Consider the following 22209-nt stretch of genomic DNA (forward strand, 5'->3'; position numbering starts at 1 on the left):
ATAAGTGATCCCACAGTAGTAAGTTCTCGGTGCACCAGCTCATTTCATTGAAACGGCATATGGTTTTTGTTGGCCTTAACTGGTCTTCCTATTGGCTCTTGAAATGAAACACTTAGGTATGTAGGTGCCTTGCAACAAATGTGAGAATATGCATCATGTACATCAGGCCGAATCCAGTCTCTTTGCTGCTTTTTTCCTTCCCAGTAAATGGGGGGGGGGCACTTTGATGTGCAAAGAAATGGATGGAATGAAGAAGAGGCTGTTAGCTGTGTTAAAAGAGGCAATGGTTTGTGAATTTACTGAAATGTGGTAAATGGATAGGATCCAATAGAACAGTGGGTCACATTGACATGAAACTGATTCAAATACACAGGTGGAAGCACATACTAAATATTCTCATTGGTCTGTATCATAATGAAGTGCATACAGAGGATCACTTGTTTGGAAAGCTGCCTTAAACTAAGATGTCCATGCATGTCAAAAATGTACACATTGAGGAGAAATCACCACACATATCCCCCCATATTTAAATTTAGCTCTGTCTGTTGAAAGGCTAAGTCTAAGTTTTGACCAAAGCACAATAACATAGGTTATTTGTTGTTAAGAGGCGCCGGCTTGATTTTGTATCCTGCATCAGGGCAAGACTGGACTGGCAGCACTTAGAAGACAGTTGGACCTGAAGAGCACACTGAAATATTATTTATTGACCTTATGTCCCACACCTCCCTCTAGAAGGAGCCCTGGGTGGCAATACACAAGAATACACCAGAACTGGGAAAACAGCTGCTTCTCATGCAAAGTTGTACCCCAAACAGGAAACCTTCCTGTCTGGGAGGGTCCTGTGGCTAGTCTGGGTGTGGCCAGTCCAAAGTCTGAGAATACCCCACTGCTTGGGGAGATGCTCCAACCTCGAGATTTGTGACTCAGTTACAAGGGACTGTTGCACACAGAACCAGGGGTTCTAGCCATGGTAGTTCCAGTCATACTGTATACCCTATGAATCTTATCTTCTTCATCTCTTTACCCAGAGGTTTTGCCTGCTCACTTTATGAATCTTATCACAAACATGCTTTTCATCTTTGATGAAGGCCAACAGCTGTAGCCCTTCCCCTTATTTGACACTTCAAACTTCATGAAGAAGCACGTTTTTTAATGCATTTCCTGGCAAAGTCCAAATAGGAAAATGTAATATCAGAAGTGCAGAGAGGCAACTTTTTGAACTGACAGCCTTCCCTCTGTTTTTTTTTTTTAAATACTGCCAACTCAGTATGCCAATTATCTAGATTCTTCCCAGCATACACAACACATTTTTGTTTGAGTCTGTCTTCCCATCCATCGTACTTGGACACTTTCCTTTCATTCTGCCTAAATCATGCTCCTTTTCATACTGTTCTGGTTAAATCCATAGTTAGTTCAGGATACTTGGAATAGACATGCTCTGGCTAACAACAAATGCTTTACTTTTATGGCCCAGGTAGTTCCCTCCTATGTGCTGTTCTCTCAAACAGGCTCAGAGTATTTTCTGTTCCCTGTAGAATGAAGGAAAGCTTTTATACAGCTTATGATAAGACCTCTCTCATTTGTCTTAGCCTGGTTTTACTGCTTCCTTTATCTCTTCCACCTGTGTGCCACAAAGCATTCACAGCAAATACCCTTTTTCAGACACAAACCAACCTGCATGCAGAAATTAAAGCCTTAAGTTAGCAGGCTGTTATGGGGAGCTCCATTGAAGAACTCACTGGGTGGATGAGTTCACACAATGATTTAATTGCATCTAGAACCTGCTTATGTGAAATCATCATTATGGATCAGATCAGTCTCTCTCTTTTTTAGCATCAGCTAAAACCAGTTGTTGTATTTTGCTTTAGTTTTATATTGCCATTTTTGTTTTAATAAATATGTACTTTCTGCCCTGGGACCTTTGTGTGAAAGGTGTACTATGAATGCTCTAAATAAAATAAAAGTTAAAATAAACTTACAATATAAGATAAATCATGCAGGACCTTCACAATTAGGTCTCATTTTTTTTTTGTTTCTTTTTAACTTAAAAAGGGTTATAAACAGTGGCAGCGGAGGACAGGGTCTTTAACCCTTTCCCCATAATACAGTACTTTTTCTGATCCAAATCCCCCCCAATATTCTCTTAGCACAACAGACAAATATAGGGGCACACAGAGCACACAGCTACTAAAAGAAAGGTTAACACAGAGAGAATTTTTGAGCTATATTCCCAATGCTGTGGTTCTGTTTGTGCAACAGATTTCCATGCGCAAAACAGAGCTTCCGCTTCCTCTCCTGCTCTGCACACCTCAAAATTTGCTCCAGGGTGTTGGGAAGTACTCTGGAGAAGATTTTTTTGGGGGGGGGCATGAGGGAGGAAAGGAAGGGGAAATGGTGTTGCACAAGCAAAAGTCCTCTCACACAGTGTTGGATACAACTCTCTCCATCTCTCTCATTTATCAACAAACTATTGCAATATAATTCTATTCCAGTATGCAAGTGCTTTGATAATACCTTGCTTCCTAACCCATTATATTCTGTAAAAGTATACATGGTGTGGAAAAGGCCAATAGGGAAGACAGACAAGAGCAAGTACTAGTTTACACAGCCCTTTATTACACTACACAATTTACTACCACAGGGTATATTGATGGCCACCATATCTCCCATCAGCCGCCTCCCATCTGTTTTTTTAAAAGCTTTATTTATGATAAATTAACAGTTAACCATGGATGACAGGAGCTATTGTCCAAACATCTAGAGGTTTAATTTAATATAAATACAGCTTTTATAAAACCATGCCTTTCAGGAACTTCTGATATAGATCTCTAACTACAGAAGTGAGGTCACATTAGAGTCTCTAATGAAAACTGTAGGGAGTTTAAAAAGAAACCCTTGGCATTTGTTAACTAGTGTTTAACTGTTCACCGATTCTTTAAAAAAAAGTATTTAAATTTTCCCCTAGAAATAGTATAGATAAACTAAACAAAATGTAAACATAAATTAAAGAAGACAAAAAATAACCACAACCACACATATTAGAATCCCAGCTGGGTACTTGTTTTTTCAAACCAAATTGGAGGCATGGGGCCCTAATCCAGACCAAAGCAGGGGGTGGGGACTGAGGGTAAAGCCTTCTGATTGCACAGCAGGGTCCTCATCCGGACTGGACCCCCTGTACTTGCAAGTGATAAAAATAAAAGCTTGCACTCAGTGGCAAACTATGTGATTAGTGTCACATAGAATTTGGCCCTTAGTGACAGTTTTCACCAATTTTGGGCAGGGACCAGTAAGAATGATTTCCTGCATGTACAGCTGAGTGTCCCAGAAAAATAGGTTCACCCGTTTCCCTCTGATGATTCCCATACTTATTGTTGGGCATTATGGGACTCTTATCAGGGTGAGCCGGAATACACATGCACAGAATTGCCATCTGATGAACAAGGCTTATCAGAATGATCACTATAATGGATTTCTTTTTGCCAAAACAGTGCTTTAGCCACACTGATTCTTCAGAAATATGAGAACTTTTCAGTGGCTTTTCGCGACTTCTGGTCATAGGTGCTTCTAAAAACAGAGCTTGCCCCAGATGTTTTGCTGGTTGAGGTGGAGGAACAACTGGTACCCATAATCCACACTCACCAAAACCAAGGTGTGTAAAACCCAAGACCAGCTAAGTTATTTTGGCACCTGTGGTAGTAAATCCTAGAAGCCCCATTTCTGCCCTTTCCCTGGCAGCAAAATATAACGATAACGAATTAAATAACCAACAATTTGCTGTCCTTTCAGGACACCTGAAATCTGCTTCCTTACTGTGCCTAATGGCAGGGCCGGTGCTATCCAAAAATGTGCTCAGTTGCAACCCTTTTCTTAGGTGAGCCTTTAAAAATGGTATGGTCTGAGCAGTTCAGTCCTATGTAGGTTTTTAAGGCTTCCACCTGTACCTTCCTTCGCAGAAGTTACATTATGTCCCTGGCAAGAACACAGCTGGCTTTGCCTCCTGCCAGTGCACACCATTCACAGAATCGAGCAGTTAGTGTTACTGACAGCTAAAGGCATTATCCATTCAACTTTGAACAAAAGAATCCCGGTCACTTGCAATAATACATCCACCTCCCCAGCTGTGCAAATGATACTAACCGTCACTGAACATCATTCTGCTTCTCTCAAACTATTGAGGCTTGTTCTCCTGTCAGAATAGAATTCCCCTCTGCTCTTTTTGTACAGCCACAAGCTATGGAGTCAACTCAACATGGTATTCCCTGCGGGCCATTTTTGTTATGTCTCTAATCTTACCCCCAAAAGCTGTTAGAAATCAGTAAATATGGAAAGATTGCAATCCACACTTGATGGGTCATAAGAGAACGCCATTCCAATTGCAAGAGAGCTGCAACATAGCTTCCCCCTCACCTTCCTGCTCCCAAGCTGGGCTGGTCAGGGGTCCAATCTTTGATATACAAATATATCTGAAGATGTAATACTTGAGAGCACCACACCTTGGAGCAATCCACACTCAAGCTCCTTTAGTTTGCAAAACATCCCTGTACGGGTATTTTTCACAAATGTAATTATCATCCATGAGAAACAACTCTGTATCTCCCTTGTTTGCAAAACCATTCCATGCTGCATGCCAATTTGAAGTGCAATAAAAAGTGTGTGTGTGTGTGTGTGTGTGTGTGTGTGTGTGTCTTAAGTCATGTGCACTGTTACATCTTTATCACACAATATGGGAACTGGGTAGGACTTGAAAGTTCACCTTTTTAAAATAACAAAACAAAAAAACAACACCTCCATGCATGCACACCTCCTTAGTTGGTCCAATTTAATGGAGAAAGTGATTTCTGGGTAGGTGGGGCATGGAAGTCTCAACGCCCCCAGCAAAGACCCTGTTACCCCAAGGGTCCTTTCTGTATGTGTGTGGGAGGGGTCTCTTCTAGCCTGTTCTGGGAATGTAGCCTTTTCTCCCCTGCTCCTCCCCTAAGTTAATGGAAAGACCACGCTAAGTAAATGGGATTGTTTTTATATATGAAATTGTTTTATGTATGCTTTGAGGAAGCGATTAATGAAAGAATGAATGAAAGAAAGAAAACTATGAGAAGAAATAAAATCTCATTGGTTAGCCCAAAAATGTCGAACTCCAGGCAGGCAGAAATTGAAAGTCTGCCTGCCTTGGGCTCTGCATGTGCATTGGCAACAACCCAGCAGATGTTGGCTGCTAATGCAAAACCCACAGTAAAAGATCAGATGCAAGGCCTAAAGTATTGCTATATTTACCGGTATCTGCTGTTTTAAAATTGCAAGCAGAATTGCAAAGATATATACGTACTTTCTTTTTGGCACCCAGGCTTTATAGCTCTGACTTGGAGAGTTGACCGAGACAGTCAACCTTTTTTGTGTGTGAATGTGTGTGGACTATTAATTTCCAACAAAAAACAAAACACTTCTTTTTTTAATATCTGCCCAAGCATATGGAAAATGTATATTATCAATGTAAATAACTGCAACTATATTTTTCAGTGACAATCAGTTATTATTAAGAGTTAGCCTGTTGGGGTTGTTTTTGGAGCAAAGCATAGCTGCCACACTTATCTTATCTGAGATTTATACGCCTATCCAATTTAATATTACATAAATAATTACAAATCATCCGTGAGACCTTGTCAGCTGCTCTGATCCCACAAAATGACTCGACCCAAAACCCCAAAGTACTCAGAAACATTCTTTACAGAATGTTTTCACAGGCACCACTTCAAAGTGGCTGCGGTTTAAAAATATGCTGCTATTTTTGTGTCCACTTGTGTGGGATAAAATTTCCCATCAGTAATAGTAGGACTGTAATAGGACTCCAGAGGAAATGAGAGAGTTAAGAAGGGTGTTCAAGGTATCTTTTTACTGGTTAGAATGCAGTATGTTGATGAAATAATATTTAGGAGCCTCTCTTTTTTCTTGAGGTAACTGTGACTAACTGCAAATAAAGTCACAAAACACAGCAGAAGTTAATGCAAATTCAGAACCCAATGAGTTGTTAGAGCAGATCTTATATTTGATTCAGTATGCTCTTTCTTATTTATTTTTTACATTTATATCTCACCTTTCTTCCAAGGAGCTCAATGTAACATGCATATCCTCACAATAAGTCTAATGTAAGTTGGGCTGAGAGCCTGTGACTAGCCCTCAGTTTTATGACTGAGCAGTGATTTGAACCCTGCTCTCCCAGGTCCGAGCCCAAACCTCTAACCACTGCACCACCCCGGCTCTCTTATGGAAATTCTTTGAGGCTTTAGTGAACCCCCATGCACGAGTAACAGACTACTGCTGGCTCACAAGCTATGTGGATCTGTCTAATGCACTTACTGCCTCTTGCTAGTTTTGCGATGTTACATAAATCTATACATTTGCATACATTGATTGCTGCTGGATTTTACGTAAGAACTCAAAAAAGCCTTATTCAGACATCCTATTACACATTAAGTGGTCTTTGCCTAATGGCAGCCAGACATGCCCTTCAGAGGTCACAATTTCAGTGGTAGTGTAGAGACCTACACACTTGCAACTTGGATGAGTGTAGTCCTCCTCCAAGGAAATTCTGGCTACTTGCTTGTGTAGAGGAGGCCAACTTATGCACATCTGCTCAATGGGCCTCTTCACATTGCCACCAAATTCATGGCCAGTGAGTGGGTGTTGCAGTGGTTGGGTTGTGGCCAACAGGTGAGTTCTCATTACCCCCTCACATGTTAATAATGTGGGGCAGGGGGTTTGAAGAGGGCTTACGTAAATATATTTTGGAAATAAACTTCTGTATGTGAGCAAAGAAGGATGTTTGAAATATCTCCTGATAGCAGGTGATGGGTTTTGCAAGAGAAACTGTGCCCGCATGTGCAAAACTATCTGCTAAAAACGTATAGAGAGTTTATTTTTCGTGTCCTAAGTACTATGTGTAAATGCAAGGCAGTCATTTCGAAGTAACCACTTAGTTAAGAATAGCTCCTGTGACTTCTATGGAATTATTCTGGATTAAGTGGTTTGTGGATTAGAGCTCTGACCATTTACAACCTCCTCCTAGAATACCCGTTCGCTGTGGCCTTACAAATCAACAAATTGCATTTCTATCAGGTGCAACAGAGGCAATGAGCCTTGATTCCTACCAGAGATCCCATGAGTGCCAGGCACTTAGTACTGGAATGCCAGGAGTGGCACCTTCTTCCTTCATAGCATTCTATGCCACCTCTGTACCAGCTCAGCAGCACTAGTGGCTTCACTGTGACATTTAGGAAGATTTATTTACTTGCTCAATTATGCCCTTGTGTCCCATTTTGGTACCCTTAAAAGACCAGTTCTGGCGACAAACTGATCCAAATCACGTTTAGACTTGCTTTCAGGGATGGATGAACATATTTTTGAAGACTACACACTAGTATTTATGCAGTCACTTAAATGAAGACGAAACAAAGGAAGAGCCCCATATTAATCAGTACTTATTTAACTTGCTTTAGCCTACCTGAACTGCTACATTGTTTAATTTTTTTTAATTGGTGTGTCTGTGTTTGTGTGGTAGGTTTTTACGGAATTCAATAAGAAGTGAGACTTCTTAGCTCTCCTGTAACCTAGAAGGGAAAATTTAGGCAGGCACAATTTCTCCCCCTCTTCCTCTTCTTCTACAAACCCAAATAGCTGCACCTGCAAGAATCTTTCTTTTCTTTTCCACTTTTAAAGACAAAGAGCATAATTTCATATTGTGTTTGACATCTCAAACTGAGGCAAGACTAGTCTGCAAAATATGGGTGACATAGGGAAATACTGCTGTTGTTCATCTGTAAGAAAGCTGATCTCTGTGTCTCTGTCATTTTTGGCATGAGAATCCCTGGCACCTCTCAGAACACAAAGTCTAAGACTTGTGTAAATATCAGGATATGCCTTTTGAAATTCACACTCTCTGCACAAACATTATTGTCCCAAAGAGAAACTTTCCTAAAGCCCAGGTCACATTCTGAACCAACTTCCATTCGTTTCAGTTCTGAGTAAAAGCAATAGAATTGCATAACATTGAAACACTATGTTGGTTTTCATTTGTTTGTAGGACAGGGTTGAGGGTAACCAGGAGTTGAATCTAGGATTGCCACAGAAATGGAATTGTCCTTGAAATGTGTGTTTCCATGGGATAAGATTTGGTGCTGGCAGAGCTGACCAATCTGTCAGAATCCGAAAACTTAATACAAAACTAGTCCTCCAAGCAGAACTATGGGTTGGTAACATCACCATGCTGGGACTCATCTGTGCCCAAGCATGACACACAGAATCTAGCTATGGATTCATATTGGGCCATAGTTGATTTCCTAGATAATGCTGCAAACTCATTTCTTAGGTCAGGAAGAATAAAGATGACAGTAGCTGTTTCATAAGGCAGGTTATTTTGCTTCAAAGCTGTCACTAAATTAAATATAAAAGCTTGCCTTTTGTTTTAGGCTGTGTATATATTGCTTACAGTCACTTTGGCACGGAAAAATGAATTTGTGTCATGTTCAGAGGTATGTGGACTTTACAGAAGCCCTAGGCAATCGGGTGAATGTCTCCTTTAGTAAATAAACTTCACCATTATCCCTCTTTTTAAAGGAAAAGGTCAAAAGCCTGCATTTGAGCCAAAGCAAATTCTAATCATATTCCTTGCTTCCCTTGGGTAAATATTTATGAACAATTAAAATCTGGGTCAGTACAATTCACCCATGACTGATGGAATCTGAAGATAATATTCGCAGGAAAGGAGAAATTGTAAAAGCATTTTGTTACCCTTTATTAAAGTTACAGAGAAGTAGTCTAATTTGGCCCCTATCCTGCCCTCACCCTTGCATATATATTGTGGCTTTGGCTTATCTGTATTTGCACAAGGAATTTGAAATTACAGAATGTGCATCCCTCTCTGAGAAATTCTACTAGTCTAGAAACTCACTAAAACTCCTCAGATGTCCTGGCTTAGAAGGAACCTTTCAATCTGACTTTAGGTGAAATTAGGTGACAAATCTTAATTTACAGAATTTGTTTGATAAAAGCCAACACACTTATTTCAAAGTAGCAGGCCTTAGTGGGCCATCTTCCTGTTTAAGAAATAAATTCTCTCCCTTCTCCAGCAGTAAATGGTTTCCTATCCCATCTCATCAGCAGAGTCAAGTCTGCCTCTCACTGGTCTGTGAACGAAACTTGTTAAAGGTGCTTGGCAGACGAGACCTGTTGAGGGAAGGGATCAATAAAACATGCTGATTCAAGACATCTATGGTATTTGGGGTGAGTCCATCTTAGCATATCCATTTACTGGGAGTATGGCTCTCTAGCACTACCAATGGAACAGTATAGCCACATAGTAGAGGGGAAAACTTCTGCAAGGAATTTTCTCTATTTCAAGTGTAAGCTAAGTAATCGTAAAAACCACACCCTGGAAACTTGGCTGTTAATGATAATTTTCAAATTTCCTTTGATATCTGACATGTATGTAGCAAAAGTAGAATTATGCACTTGGACACACACACACGAGAGAGAGAGAGAGAGAGGGGGAGAGAGAGAGAGAGAGAGAGAGAGCGCAAGCAAGAGAGGGAGAGAGAGAGAGAAATCTTCCCAGCTTATGTTATTCATTAAACAGTTTTGGTTGGTTGTTTCTAAGAACATTTATAAATCACCAACTTGTAAGAAAATATCATGGCAGTGTTCTGTAAATCTTTTAAACATTGTAAGATTATAAAATAATAAAATACAGAACAAAAGACCAACACTGAATTAAATTAATTACATAAAAATACCTGGTGAAACACAAATGTTTTCAGAAGCTGATGAAATATTAAATTGTAGGGGCCTGTACGATTTCAATAGGAACAGTGTTCCAAAATACTGGTGCCACTATGCTAAAAGTCTAAGTTTGCATAGAAATTAAATAAATATGAGACAACTCTGGGACAGTTGATACATTTTGTTGATACATACTGTCTTCAGTGCTGAACTAGAGGCCAGAGATGCTATTGACCTGGTGCCAGCGTTGTTCATAGAACCTTCTCTTTTCATTACAGTCATCCGAGCCAAGGTAGTGGGCAAGAAGCTTATGAAGGATGGACCTTTTGGGACGATGCAATATACTGTCAAACAAATGAAGGTATGTACACAATCATACTGAATTGATACAGTAAAACATTTCAAATTGTGGTAGAAATGCCATTATCTGAGAATAGATCTCATGAAACTCCATGATATGCTAACTACGGATGAATGGATTGGTCTAGTTTTGAACCAGTTTGATATATGTGAACTCATAAATTTGTTAGCATCAATTTGCTAATTATTTTTTTATAGAACATGCAAATTTTCCCAGTCCTTTTAAATGTGTTGCTTCTCAAAATGCATATTTTCCTACTTATTTTACCCTATTAGCACTGGAATAAAATCTTCCTTTGGTGTGAATGGGAGCTCTTTTTCCAGTGCAAATAGCTTGTGTTGTCGAGGGTGGGTGGATGTGGCCTGGGGCTTCAGTGAGATAGCAAAGGGTTAAAGCCTACCTACCCTGCGGGTCCTGGTGCAAATAGTCCCACTCACCATGAACACATACCTGCTATTGTTAATTGTGTGAATAGTGTCTCACAATAGTTTGGCCCACAGCCTCTCAAAACACAAAGCTGACACATGCATGTGCGACAGTCCTTAGAAATAACTTCCCATTCTACTCCAGGTGCTACAGAACAGAATATTATTTGCCTTCTGGGCTTTCTCTCAGTTGTGGGTTGCTGCTCCCTATGCAGGAGGGGTAGTTGTCACTCTGACAACCTAGTTTAGAGACCATTTCAGTCTGCAGCCAGGGCATACCATGAAAACAGTTCATGCACGTCACCTTTTTATGTAGGAAACCAGTTGTGTGATCATGCCAATATTTATTTAGACTATTTATAGCCTGTTACTAATTCTTCACCCAGTTTCAGAACAAGAAACAACATTAAATTACAAGAAAACAATATTTCATTTCAATACAACTTAATGTAAAAACCAACAGTATGCTATAACTATGTAAACAAACAAACAAATAACTGCATCAGCCAAGTGAGGGACACAACTTTATCAAATGCCTGGTGACCTGATGTCGAAATGCCATCAGTGTTGGTGCTTGATTGTACCTGAGAGGTGAGGACATCCCAGAGTTGGGGAGTCACTACTGTTGAGGCAGTTGTGAGTATTATTGTTATCCCATTTATATCCCACCTTCCTCCAAGGAGCTCAAGGTTGCCCCCCTCTCCATTTTATCCTCACATCAACCCTGTGAAGTAGGTGAGGCTGAGACTGGTCCAAGGTCACCCAGTGAGTTTCAAGGCTGAGGCAGGAGCTGAACCTTGGTTTCCCACATCCTGTTCTGACTGAGAGCAGCACCAGCCTATTTAAATGCCCTGGGAGTGGACCAGAGAGAAAACTTCAGCAGCCAGATCTACTCCCTGGCCCCACCTCCCAAGTGGCCATGGATTAGTGCAAATTCAAACCTGGGTCCTGTGGGAACCCAGAGAGCACCACGGCAAACAGGGGAAGGGACCAGTGTCCAAAACAAACATTGCATGGGTCTGGGGGGAGGAAGGAGCCACTGTGCTGCTGGGTTGCAAGTGCAGCCTACCCTTGGACCGGGTAAGCGGCCATTGCAGCATAAGGGCCTTTTTTCCTCATTTTCCAGATATTTGTTTGAAATGGAGATGCATCTTGACACAGCCACCTGACTTGCCCCCCCTCCACATGTTACTTTGCCACATGAAATATCCGTTCAAGATCATGAACTCCAAATCTCTTGCTTTCTTAGCTGACAGTGCCAATAAATGCCCATATCCCCCAGAGTGAGCTCAAGCAAGGCAGTGACATATCTGATAATTATATAGGGGCAACTAATTCTTGGATCCTTTGAGCCTGGTTGGATTTTGCCTGCTGACTGTGGAGAGAGAGGGAGGGAGAAATAAAAGCGGCCTCATTGCCTTCACTTGCGCTCTCTCCTGAACGTTCTAGCCATGAGCAGCTTTTCCTTAAACCTGTTGCTCTGGACATTCCTTTGCCAACTGACCTCTTGTTATGTAATGTTAAAAATCTGCTCTGGTTTGTTTTTCTTGGCTGCAACATCTCAGTCATAAGACTGGTTAAAATATCTTTAGAAGAGGGAGAAAAAAGGAACAAATAGAGACTCTGGCAGTGCTTGCAGAAATCTGAAACATATTAGACAAAGCAATGGTTTAGAAAAACAACCACTTGCCTGCTTCCTAATAACAGTAATTCTCTTTATAAGGAATCATCCAGCTAAGTATAAAAGCTGTGCAGCAACAAAGCCATCTCAAACTATACTTGCTGCCAAAACCAACCTCGACACACCTCCTTCCCTGGAGTGGAATTTTTGCTTGAAATCTCAGTTTCCCTTACTTTATTTAAAGCTGTGTAGCTCCATTGGTCATTCTTTCTTAAAAAATCAAATCGCTTGTGGGTATTGTGCTTATGACAGTGGTTGATAACAGCTAGGGTCTGCATTTATTTGAGTAGAGGCAAATTACATCAATAACTTTTGTACAGGCTACATAGGAGCAAGCTAGAGGTTTTGGCAGCCCAACCCATGTGTTAAAACGTAGGCTGTGGTGAATTCCTATAAAGCAGAGATTGATCTGGTAATATAAAGCACCACAAGGTGTAAATAGATTGGATCCCAAGGGTTTGGACACATCCCTGTGCCAAACCTAAAATCTGCCAGGTGAATCCAGTGGTGAAACTTTTTGGTCAGCTAAGGATTGTTTCTCCCACATGATCATGTTCAGAGAAGTGATGTGTGAGATTATTCCCAGAATTCTGCTCTCCTCTAACTTTTACTGAGGAAGATTCAATTCCCTGTATGCTGTGAGAATGAGACATTTTGCCACTATCTGGCTACAGGACACAATGACTTGTACTCATCCAGACACAGAGATTTGCTGATAAATATAGGAGACTGGGCTATGGTTGACTTCAACCTACTTAGCCTTACCGAGCAAATAGAAAATATGAAAGCAGTGGCATAGTTGCTTTAACAAATTTAGCTGTTAGAATCTACATAACTGTAGATTCCAATTTGGGCCTGACAGATTTCATGGTGAGCTTTATCCTCCATAAATTTATCTAAACCTCTTGTAAAGCTGTCCCAGTTAGTGGACCTCATTACATTACAATGTATTCCACGGTTTAACTATATGTTGAAACTGTACAGTTGCATGAGTAAACCTTTTGAGTTTGTGTTATGAAATATTATTTTCTTTCCCAACTGCATACTAAAGAGAACTAAAGAGAATATTTCTGATACGGCTTCAGTCCATGATGTTTTGTTATTGCTTGGGAATATAAAGGTAGCGTGTTCTGGGAATTTTCCAAAAGTACTGTAGCTGACCGTGCAACAAAGGAGGTCAGCATTACTACTGACACTGTTGGCGTCTCTACTCAAATTGAAAGGCACACAGCACATGCAGCTGCCAATATCTTCACTCCAGCCCATTCTAAGGCAGAGGATAGGAAAGTTTTTATAGCTGTAAGGGAAAGCAGTTAGTATTTAAACCATGAATTAAAACTCATGAAGTGGCAGCAACCATTCTGTCTCGTGACATCCGTCTTAAGGCCACTGTAAAATGAGATGGACCTATTGATTTGTACGTAGATTTTTCCTGCACAGTCTCACCTAATCCCCAGGAATGGAGGATTGCTTAACGGAATGCTGAGTCAGTGGGAACTGGTGCTGTTCTAGCAGGCGCTACCAGGCAATGCTCATTAATACTTTGTTCTCTAACATTCATTTCCTAAAATACAGGACTGTGGAGACAGAAAGATTCTAAGAGTAGTAATGCCACCTTCTTGACAAAACCAAAAAACTATTCAGAATTACTCCTGTGTTGGAGTGGGTGCAGGTTATGAAAGATCCCACGGGATTGTGCCCTGAACTAATAAAAGCTGCAGGATATTCTGTGTGTGTTTTTAAGAACAAAAAAAACCCCAATGATTAGAGCTTTCTTTTCAGGAGACTTTCCTTGTTTCCACAGGCTGCCCTTGTTCATTGTACAAGGTAGCAAAACATGCCCATCCATCTCTGAAAAAGAGTTTCAGCATGCCTTACATTACTATCCCAAACCAGAACCAGTTAACTATCATAAGTGCTCCCTTCCCAGCAACTTTGGGAGCTGTAGTTCTGTAAGAGGCACAAACATCTGGAAACATGAGGGGCATACATTATAATATAGTTTTTAACTTCTGGAGCTGAGGAAGTCATTCAGTAATGGAAAAGGGACATTACTGTGCTCTAATATTAGTGGTCCATTGAGTACACACACTTATGCTTGATGCTGTACAAACCCACCATCTGCCAAATTTCCTGGGACCACCATGCTAGAAAATGTACTGCAACATATTAAAATGAAATACAGGGTTGCCATCCTGGAGTTAGCTGTTTGAATACTCAGAGCTAAGAAATTCCAAGCTCAGTTATTTTTTGGTTGCATGATATTTTATTAAAAATTCTCTCTCTCTCTCTCTCTCTCTCTCTCTCTCTCTCCTTTTTAAAGATGTACAGGGGTTTTGACAAGATGCCACATGTTCAATATATCTACACAGAGGCCTCTGAAAGCCTTTGCGGGGTCAAGCTGGAGGTCAACAAGTACCAGTATTTGATTACAGGTAAAGAAATAGCAGAGTTGTCTGTCACAGCTTGCTTGCAGGGTGTATTTGTTTCAACTGTATTTTTAGAGGAGTTGCAGCTTAGTGCTAGTGGATGTGGATTACAAGTATTTAACCCACAAGTCTCAAAAACTAAAGTTTTGATTTAACTCTGCTTCCAAAATTATCTGTGCCAATCAGGTGTCGTCTGACTGGAAGAGGTGCAGGAGAAGTGGCTGTTAGTTTTACATTGTAGAAGACTGTATCTTATTAATGAAAATTCACACAAATTTGGGTATTATCAACATTTCAAAATTCAAAGTCAATTTTATTCTGAACATTTTCCAGTTGAACTTTGAGAGCTATTTTTTTTTTTAAAAAAGAATTTTCAATCTTGATGAATACCAAATTCAGGTCTTCTACTAACTGGTATTCTTTTCTTAATCTACCATCATTCAGAATTGGAAATATTGGGCAATATTTAGACAGGACACATGTGAAATTGAATTTTTTACAGTCATATTCAGATTAGCATAATTGCCTAGGGAATTCCTCCCACCCACCTCATCTTCTCAGTGCTAATTATATAGGTGTTGAAGACACAAGCCCTGCATGAAAATAAGCAGGCATGACATAGTAGGATACAGTTCCTTACTATATTTCAAAAGGTAGCCATGCTGTTGCTAATTCCTTGCATGTGGGAGGGACTTTTGTAGCTGGTATCAACTTCCAAACTGCAGAAATACTGGCACTACGGATATTTTCCACATCTGGGAATTTAACAAATTATTTACACTTGAATGGCTCATTTGCAGTTTTATTTTCTAGGCCGAGTTTATGATGGAAAGGTTTACACAGGACTGTGTAACCTGAATGAGAAGTGGGATCGACTGACTCTCTCCCAGCGCAAAGGACTCAACCATCGTTACCACCTCGGTTGTGGCTGCAAGGTGTGTGCTGTCTACGGTGACCACTCCTTGAGTTGTCAACAACTTCATATATTGGGGATGGACTGGGAAGGGAGAGGCAATAGAAGGGGAACTTTGGAATTTTATTCCCTGTGAAAATCTGGGAAGAAAAGAGCAAAATGAAAGCTCTGCAAGGGCTAGGAGCTCAGTCACACAGCATGCATCTCCCACAGGCTTAAGCAGAAGTAAGGAACCAAAGGGCCAGATTCCCTTCTGGGCAATCTTCTGGGGGCCACATACCAGTAGTAGGTGGGACCAGCAGCAAAACTGAGTGGTGCAACAAATGTAAATTTTATATTATCAGCAGACTAGTTTCTACATACACATTTCATGGTATCTTCAATCCAGGCAAGCAAGCAAGAGGTATTATCAGAGTCCATGGACACATTCCAGCCACACAGAAATGTTCAAGGACAGTGCACAGCAGGGATAGTGAGGGATTTGGATGAGGATAGGATGTTGCCTGGGAAGAGTCCTGAGGGCCCAATAGAGAGGCTGGGAGGGCTGTATTTGGCTCCCTGAGGTTCCCTGCCAGGGACAGGGGCTTAGGGTAGTTCCATTAATCAAGGCACAGGTCAAGTTCAAGAATATGATTTTTGGACCGGCTCATTACAAAAATACTAGAAATATACTTTTCAGCTTTACAATTTGGTTGAATTTCCCTGCAACTGATGATCTGAACTCAGAGGTTTCCATATCGACGTGCTACTTTTCAAAGGAAACAAAACAAACTAATATAGGCACAGGACTTAAGTAAAGGTAAAGGGACCCCTGACCATTAGGTGCAGTCGTGGCCGACTCTGGGGTTGTGGCGCTCATCTCGCTTTATTGGCTGAGGGAGCCGGTGTACAGCTTCCGGGTCATGTGGCCAGCATGACTAAGCCACTTCTGGCGAACCAGAGCAGCACTTTCCTGCTGGAGTGGTACCTATTTATCTACTTGCACTTGACGTGCTTTCAAACTGCTAGGTTGGCAGGAGCAGAGACTGAACTGAGCAACGGGAGCTCACCCCATTGCGGGGATTCGAACCGCCGACCTTCTGATCGGCAAGTCCTAGGCTCTGTGGTTTAACCCACAGCGCCACCCGCGTCCCCAGGCACAGGACTTACCAGGCAGTAAATCAAATCAAACTCAAATGGGGTTTAATTCTGAGTGGGCAAGTATAGCAATGCAACGTTAAGAGAAAAAGCTGCAAAGCGCCTGACTCTTCTTAAACCATTTTAGCCAACCCCCATCACTTGTTTTCTTTTTGAAACTACAGATTAAGCCCTGCTACTACCTTCCGTGCTTTGTGACCTCCAAGAATGAGTGCCTGTGGACAGACATGCTTTCCAGCTTCGGCCAGCCAGGGTACCAGTCAAAGCATTATGCCTGCATCAAGCAGAAGGAGGGCTACTGCAGCTGGTACAGAGGATGGGCACCTCCTGATAAAACTACCATCAATGCCACAGACCCCTGAACACCCCCTTTTCTTTGTTCCTTCCCTCCCATGCGGCTGAGCATTCTTTGGACACTAACTCATATCAGATCATGATGACAACCATGATATTAGTGCCTGTTTCTTGCGAATTTTAGCACTTCGAACTTTGGTGTTTGTTTGTTTTTTAAAATCTATGCTGTCTTAACTGAATATCTTTTTTTTGTTTTTGTTTTAAATCACTTAAAAACAACAACACAATTGCTGTCACCCATTTTTGGTCAGAAGTGATTTATCTGGGAACTTCTGTTTGCACACCAGATAAATAAGGGAGCTTTGGCTCTCAGTTATGTATCACTCTCTATATAGCAATATAATCTATATTTTTGTAGGAAAACAAAAATCTCAAAAATTTCCCAGATGGGTATTGTATCACAATTCCAGCCCCCTCCCCATTCACTTACACATTCAATCCTCAGACCATGTAGATACTCTTTTTAAAAATAAATAAATAATGCAACCAGTTAGGATTAACAATGTGAGCAAATTTAAGCCACACACCGGATGGATGAAAAGAAAGTGATGATGTTTGAACTGGATGGAGCACTGGGGGGATTCAGCTGTCATGTGCATTAAAAGCACTACATCAAAATGCCTGTCTCGTTTGAAATGTGAATGTAAAAGCTCCATTGTAGTTCTGGGTTGTGCAAGAGCATAAATAACAGCTTTTAAAAATAAACACCAATTAATGGGAGCGAATCCCTCTTCTAAGTACGGAGCAAACAAGTTCAGAACCAAATCAACACCAGGCATTTTGGGGTTTTTAGCCAGGCTTCCAAGAGGCCTTTTCAACATAAACCCCTAATACATGCAAACGTATCAATACAAAATAAAACAAATAAATACACTTAAACAAAGATACTTGGAAAGAGAGGCAAAGGGAAGTCTGGAGAAAAGGAAAAAAAGTAATCTAATTAAGGCTATTGGCATTAAGAAATTAGATGCCAAAACACTGTTTTGTTGAATGGAAATGTATATAGATATGATGATATAAGCTATTTTTGACAGGACATGGAATTGTTTCATGCTATAAGCAATGACAAGTTTGAATCTTCACATTCCAAGTCACTGGATACTATTTTATTTTTTTGTTTAAAACTAAAGAGGTTGACTTTCCGGTGTTTCTGCAGTAGTGACAATAATGGGTGTTTATTCCCCATGCTATGTGCTTCCCTCCTCTCCTTTTAGCTGCAATAAGGGCCAACGCACACAGCTATTTGAAGACTGAAAAGTCACTATGTTTTCTCCTCTTCACCAGTCATTAACAAAGCAGTCTTGGGAAAGTGCCCTGGTTAATCAAAGTGAAAAACAATTCTGTTTCTAGGACTTTTCATTGTGTGGCGATTATACTACACAGGAGTCTTTTCACACTACCACATTGCCATATGAATTCTATGCGGAGAAACACTCCTTGGTCATTCTTTTTCCTCCTCTGAAATGATCTGCATCAGTCTGCATAGTACCCAGAAAAATACGCTAGATAGGTATATAACACACCCATCTGTGCTACCAGAGAAATACTTAGGAAGTACAGAATTTCTTAAGGCTCTAGAAATCACTTTCTTGCAATGCAATCCTATGCATGTCTTCACAGAAGTATGTCCCGTTGAGTTCAGTGGGACTTACTCCTAGGTAAATATGTATAGGATTGTAGCCTAAAGGAACATTTTAGTGATGTATTACCTTGCTGGCTATGATTAAGCAGAGCTTTGCTTGTGGGCTCAGTAAACCTTCTGGCAATAGGGATGAAGGAGGAGGTTGTCCCACCTTCACTGTGGACTTGGTAATTTGTTTGTTTTTATTATGAAAAAGTATAATATAAAAATATTGTAATAAAAGTATTTTACATTATAATGTTGTCAAGAAGCAAGGTTACTGATGGGATGGGCAACTATATACTTTGCAGAGGTTGTGGAATGGGGTGAAATATTGACAATGAACACAAGTTTTCTTTACAGTACTTTTTAAAAGTTGTTTTTGTGTGTGTCTTAATTTGCTATCTGTCTTCAATTCATTCCAGTGTAGAAAACAGAGCTGCCATAAGCTGGAAAGCGATCAACTTAAGCATGTGCCTAGCTACCTTCTTACAGGCAGGGAGAGCTTCATGTGTGCATTGGAGCTCCCACAACCACGAGAGTCATGACCTGGGGTTCATAATCCCTGTACTGTACACAGAAAACCAGCATATACCAGAGAAATCTAAGCTAGGCCCCTTTTTGCTGATGTCTTATTTTTCTGTAGGAAGTTATTTTAACACGAGGGAGCATTCCGTCATGCAATCCGTAGTCTGTAGACTGAAGTGGTTTTATCACGTGGTCTGCTGGTTGTGCATATTCGTCCTAATCTCAAGACTGCACCCTATGTTCTTGCTTGCTACACTAGGCCAGTAGCAAAGTTCATCCAGTGTTCCCTCTGGCAGCAGAGTTGGGCCCTGAGGCAGTGCTGGATTTAGGGCGGTGCTGACAGTTCCCCACGTAGGGTGCTGAGCTGAGGGGGTGCAAAATTGAGAAGATCCATTTAAGGGTGCTAAATTTTGGGCTCACACAGGGTGCCATATTATGAAAGATGACCAAAGTCCACCCCTGTCTGGAGCTGGGCTTTTTGTACAACGAGCGGGCATCCATAGCAAGAAGTGAGAAAGAGCAAGTTTTGCCAATTGTTAGATAGGACTCCGTGTGCCTGGTTTCGTACTGGTTTCCAGGGAGGAAATATCGACCCTTTAGGGCACTTATTTAAAGCCATCATTGTGATGGAATTGCTGACACTTTCACAGAGCTATTGGCAGCAGAAGCGTTCTTGAACTGATACTTCTGAAGAGCTACAATGGTGATAACTGCAGCACTAACATACTTCTAATCTAGCCAAAATCAATGCCATTGTTCTAAAGGTGTATCCATTTTAGTATTGAACCACAGGGGTGGATCCCTCTCCATACTTTGGAAATTAAAAGCTGCACAGTGGGCACTGATAATACAGCTTTTCTTTAATGTCATACAGAGGATTGTATGGGCACAAAATAGTGCACTTCACTACAATATGCGAAGACATATGAGAAGTGTTTTAATGCTTTGAACTTGTCAAAACCTCTGCGCAGATTCGCTGTCCCACATAAGGTTTGAGGACAGTAGCTCATTCATAGCCAGTAGGATGCACCCTCCAGACCTGTCTACGTACCTATAAATCAGATCTTGAAAAATTGCCAAGGCCACATAAAATCATATTGAGACTTGAGTTAATCCTATCTTTACCAAGCCTTCACCCTTCTGAAATGGAAGTCAACAAGTCTAGCTTAAGTTGCAGCAGGCCAAATTCAGTGAAGCCAGTGTTATGACTGATGTGGGTAGGGAGAGTATTTCAGTGTTTCTAGCAGTGGTTGTTATTTATCAGCTTGCTGGAGATAAGGTGGCCTAAGTTCAGTTTGGGTTGTTTCTGAGATAAACCTAACATGAATTCAGATCTTGAAAGGCAAGAAGGGGAAGCAGCTTCCTGTTGACTGGGTTGTTAAAAAATGTGATCTGTATTTCCACTGAATGGCAGCTCCGCATTTGTATTATTTTCACTGACTGTAGAATTTTAAGATCATAGCTGAGACTTTACAGCTCTGCTATCAAGCTATTGTAGAAATCTCTTTAATTGCCAAGAAGGTATGTGTCTTTATACAGGCTATAATATATGTGTGTGCTTTGTAGGAAAACAAACAAAAAAACAAACAGGCCACCCATCGGGGGGAAAAGTACGTTCTTATCGTATACAGATTTCCATTGTACATTACAGAAAGTAAAGAGTTGTTGGAGGGCATGCAACACAGCTAAGAAGGCAAGGGCAGAAGAGAACAACCTTTCACCACGCTGATAATCAAGCCATCAAAGAGGGTTGTTTGGGGTTTTGTTTTGTTTTAATAAGGAGTCAAATGGAGGATAAAGATTGAGGGGGAAGAACCCAGCAAAAAATACATTTCTTTTGGGAGATCTCCGCATTTTTTAGTGTTACTAATAATCAGTAGTGGATGTTGGGGTGGGGTAGTTGCTGCTGCTTACTGGGAGGGAGGGGGGGCAACGGGGTAGGGGGGAAGCTTGGTGCTGTGCAAATGCACTGGCAGGAGCGCCATATTTGCTGCATCTGAACAGCATCAAACTCCCCTGCTACCTTGGCTTTCCCACCCTTTATCCGGGTAAGCAGTAATGACTCTTCTGCCAGGAAGTCAGGTAAGCACCGCTGCCCCATCCTACTGTCTGCTACTGCTAACAAATTTTTTATAAATCATTAAAAATAAAACAAAATTGCAAACTGCTTTATAATCTTTGCTTCATTCCCTTGCACAACAACCCTTGCCATCATTCCCATTTTACCGGTTGCCAGGACAAGAGCGGGACTTGAAACAGGTAACCCTGACCCAAGTGCAACTCTCTATCCACCACACTGGCTTCTCAGCATTATAGCTATTAAGCTGTGCTTTGCACTTGGTGCATGGGCCTGAGCCATACCTGTTGAAGTCAACTGGCACCGTTCCATTGATTCCAGAGGTTTTGAGATGTAGGTCTGTGCAAGCCCAATGAAGAACCCTTATTCATTTCAAAGAAAGCTTAATCCTATGCCTTTCCGAATAAAGGAACCCCACTGAGTTCAATGGAACTTACTCCCAGGCAAGTATGCACAGGATTGCAGCCTTCTGCAGTCTTAGTATGTCTCATCAAACTTAGTGGGGCTCTCTTGTGAACATACAGGCACTGGGTTGGGCTGTAAATCTGCATTCTTTTATCTTCTCCATTACTATCAGTCTGGGAGAAAACGTCTCCCCAGAAGGAATGTAATTTTTGCTTAGTTTTGTAGCACTGTTTACAGTTTTCCTCCTTGTTTTTGTTATTTATAAATTTTATATTCAATGAATGTATATTGTCTTTTAAGGTAATAATGTTCACTTTTTATAGTGTCCTTTTATTCTAAAACAATAAAGTGTTTTATTTCTATCACAGACATTTTCCCTTCTTTAATATGGTTGACAGTTTTGAGCTATCTGACTGGCTATTGTTGGTTGGTGGCAGAATGCTGATGACTCATGTTTTTCAGACACTTAGGGTATGCTCACATTACCACTTACTCCGCAACCATATT

The 22209-nt window shown here is 40.9% G+C and overlaps 2 protein-coding genes across 8 annotated transcripts in view; one reads left to right on the plus strand and one right to left on the minus strand.

The window, feature by feature from the left end:
- The window catches only part of TIMP3 (TIMP metallopeptidase inhibitor 3), a 47096-nt gene extending 25027 nt beyond the window's left edge, over positions 1-22069 (plus strand). The window contains exons 2-7 of one of the 4 annotated variants that reach the window (XR_014555655.1): positions 10050-10132; positions 14562-14673; positions 15481-15602; positions 16882-18413; positions 18455-21096; positions 21277-22069. Coding sequence is in view for 1 of the 4 variants with exons in the window: in XM_083700974.1 (XP_083557100.1) it covers positions 10050-10132; positions 14562-14673; positions 15481-15602; positions 16882-17079 (515 nt within the window). In the remaining 3 variants the exon portion in view is untranslated. Of the gene's footprint in view, positions 1-10049; positions 10133-14561; positions 14674-15480; positions 15603-16881 lie in introns of all 4 variants that reach the window. The other 3 variants (XR_014555653.1, XR_014555654.1, XM_083700974.1) reach the window with 3 other exon arrangements.
- The window catches only part of SYN3 (synapsin III), a 194138-nt gene that overhangs the window by 120300 nt on the left and 51629 nt on the right, over positions 1-22209 (minus strand). The window lies entirely within an intron of this gene.

Source organism: Podarcis gaigeae, assembly GCF_964106915.1.
Source record: "Podarcis gaigeae genome assembly, chromosome: 10".
Classification (NCBI taxonomy): domain Eukaryota; kingdom Metazoa; phylum Chordata; class Lepidosauria; order Squamata; family Lacertidae; genus Podarcis; species Podarcis gaigeae.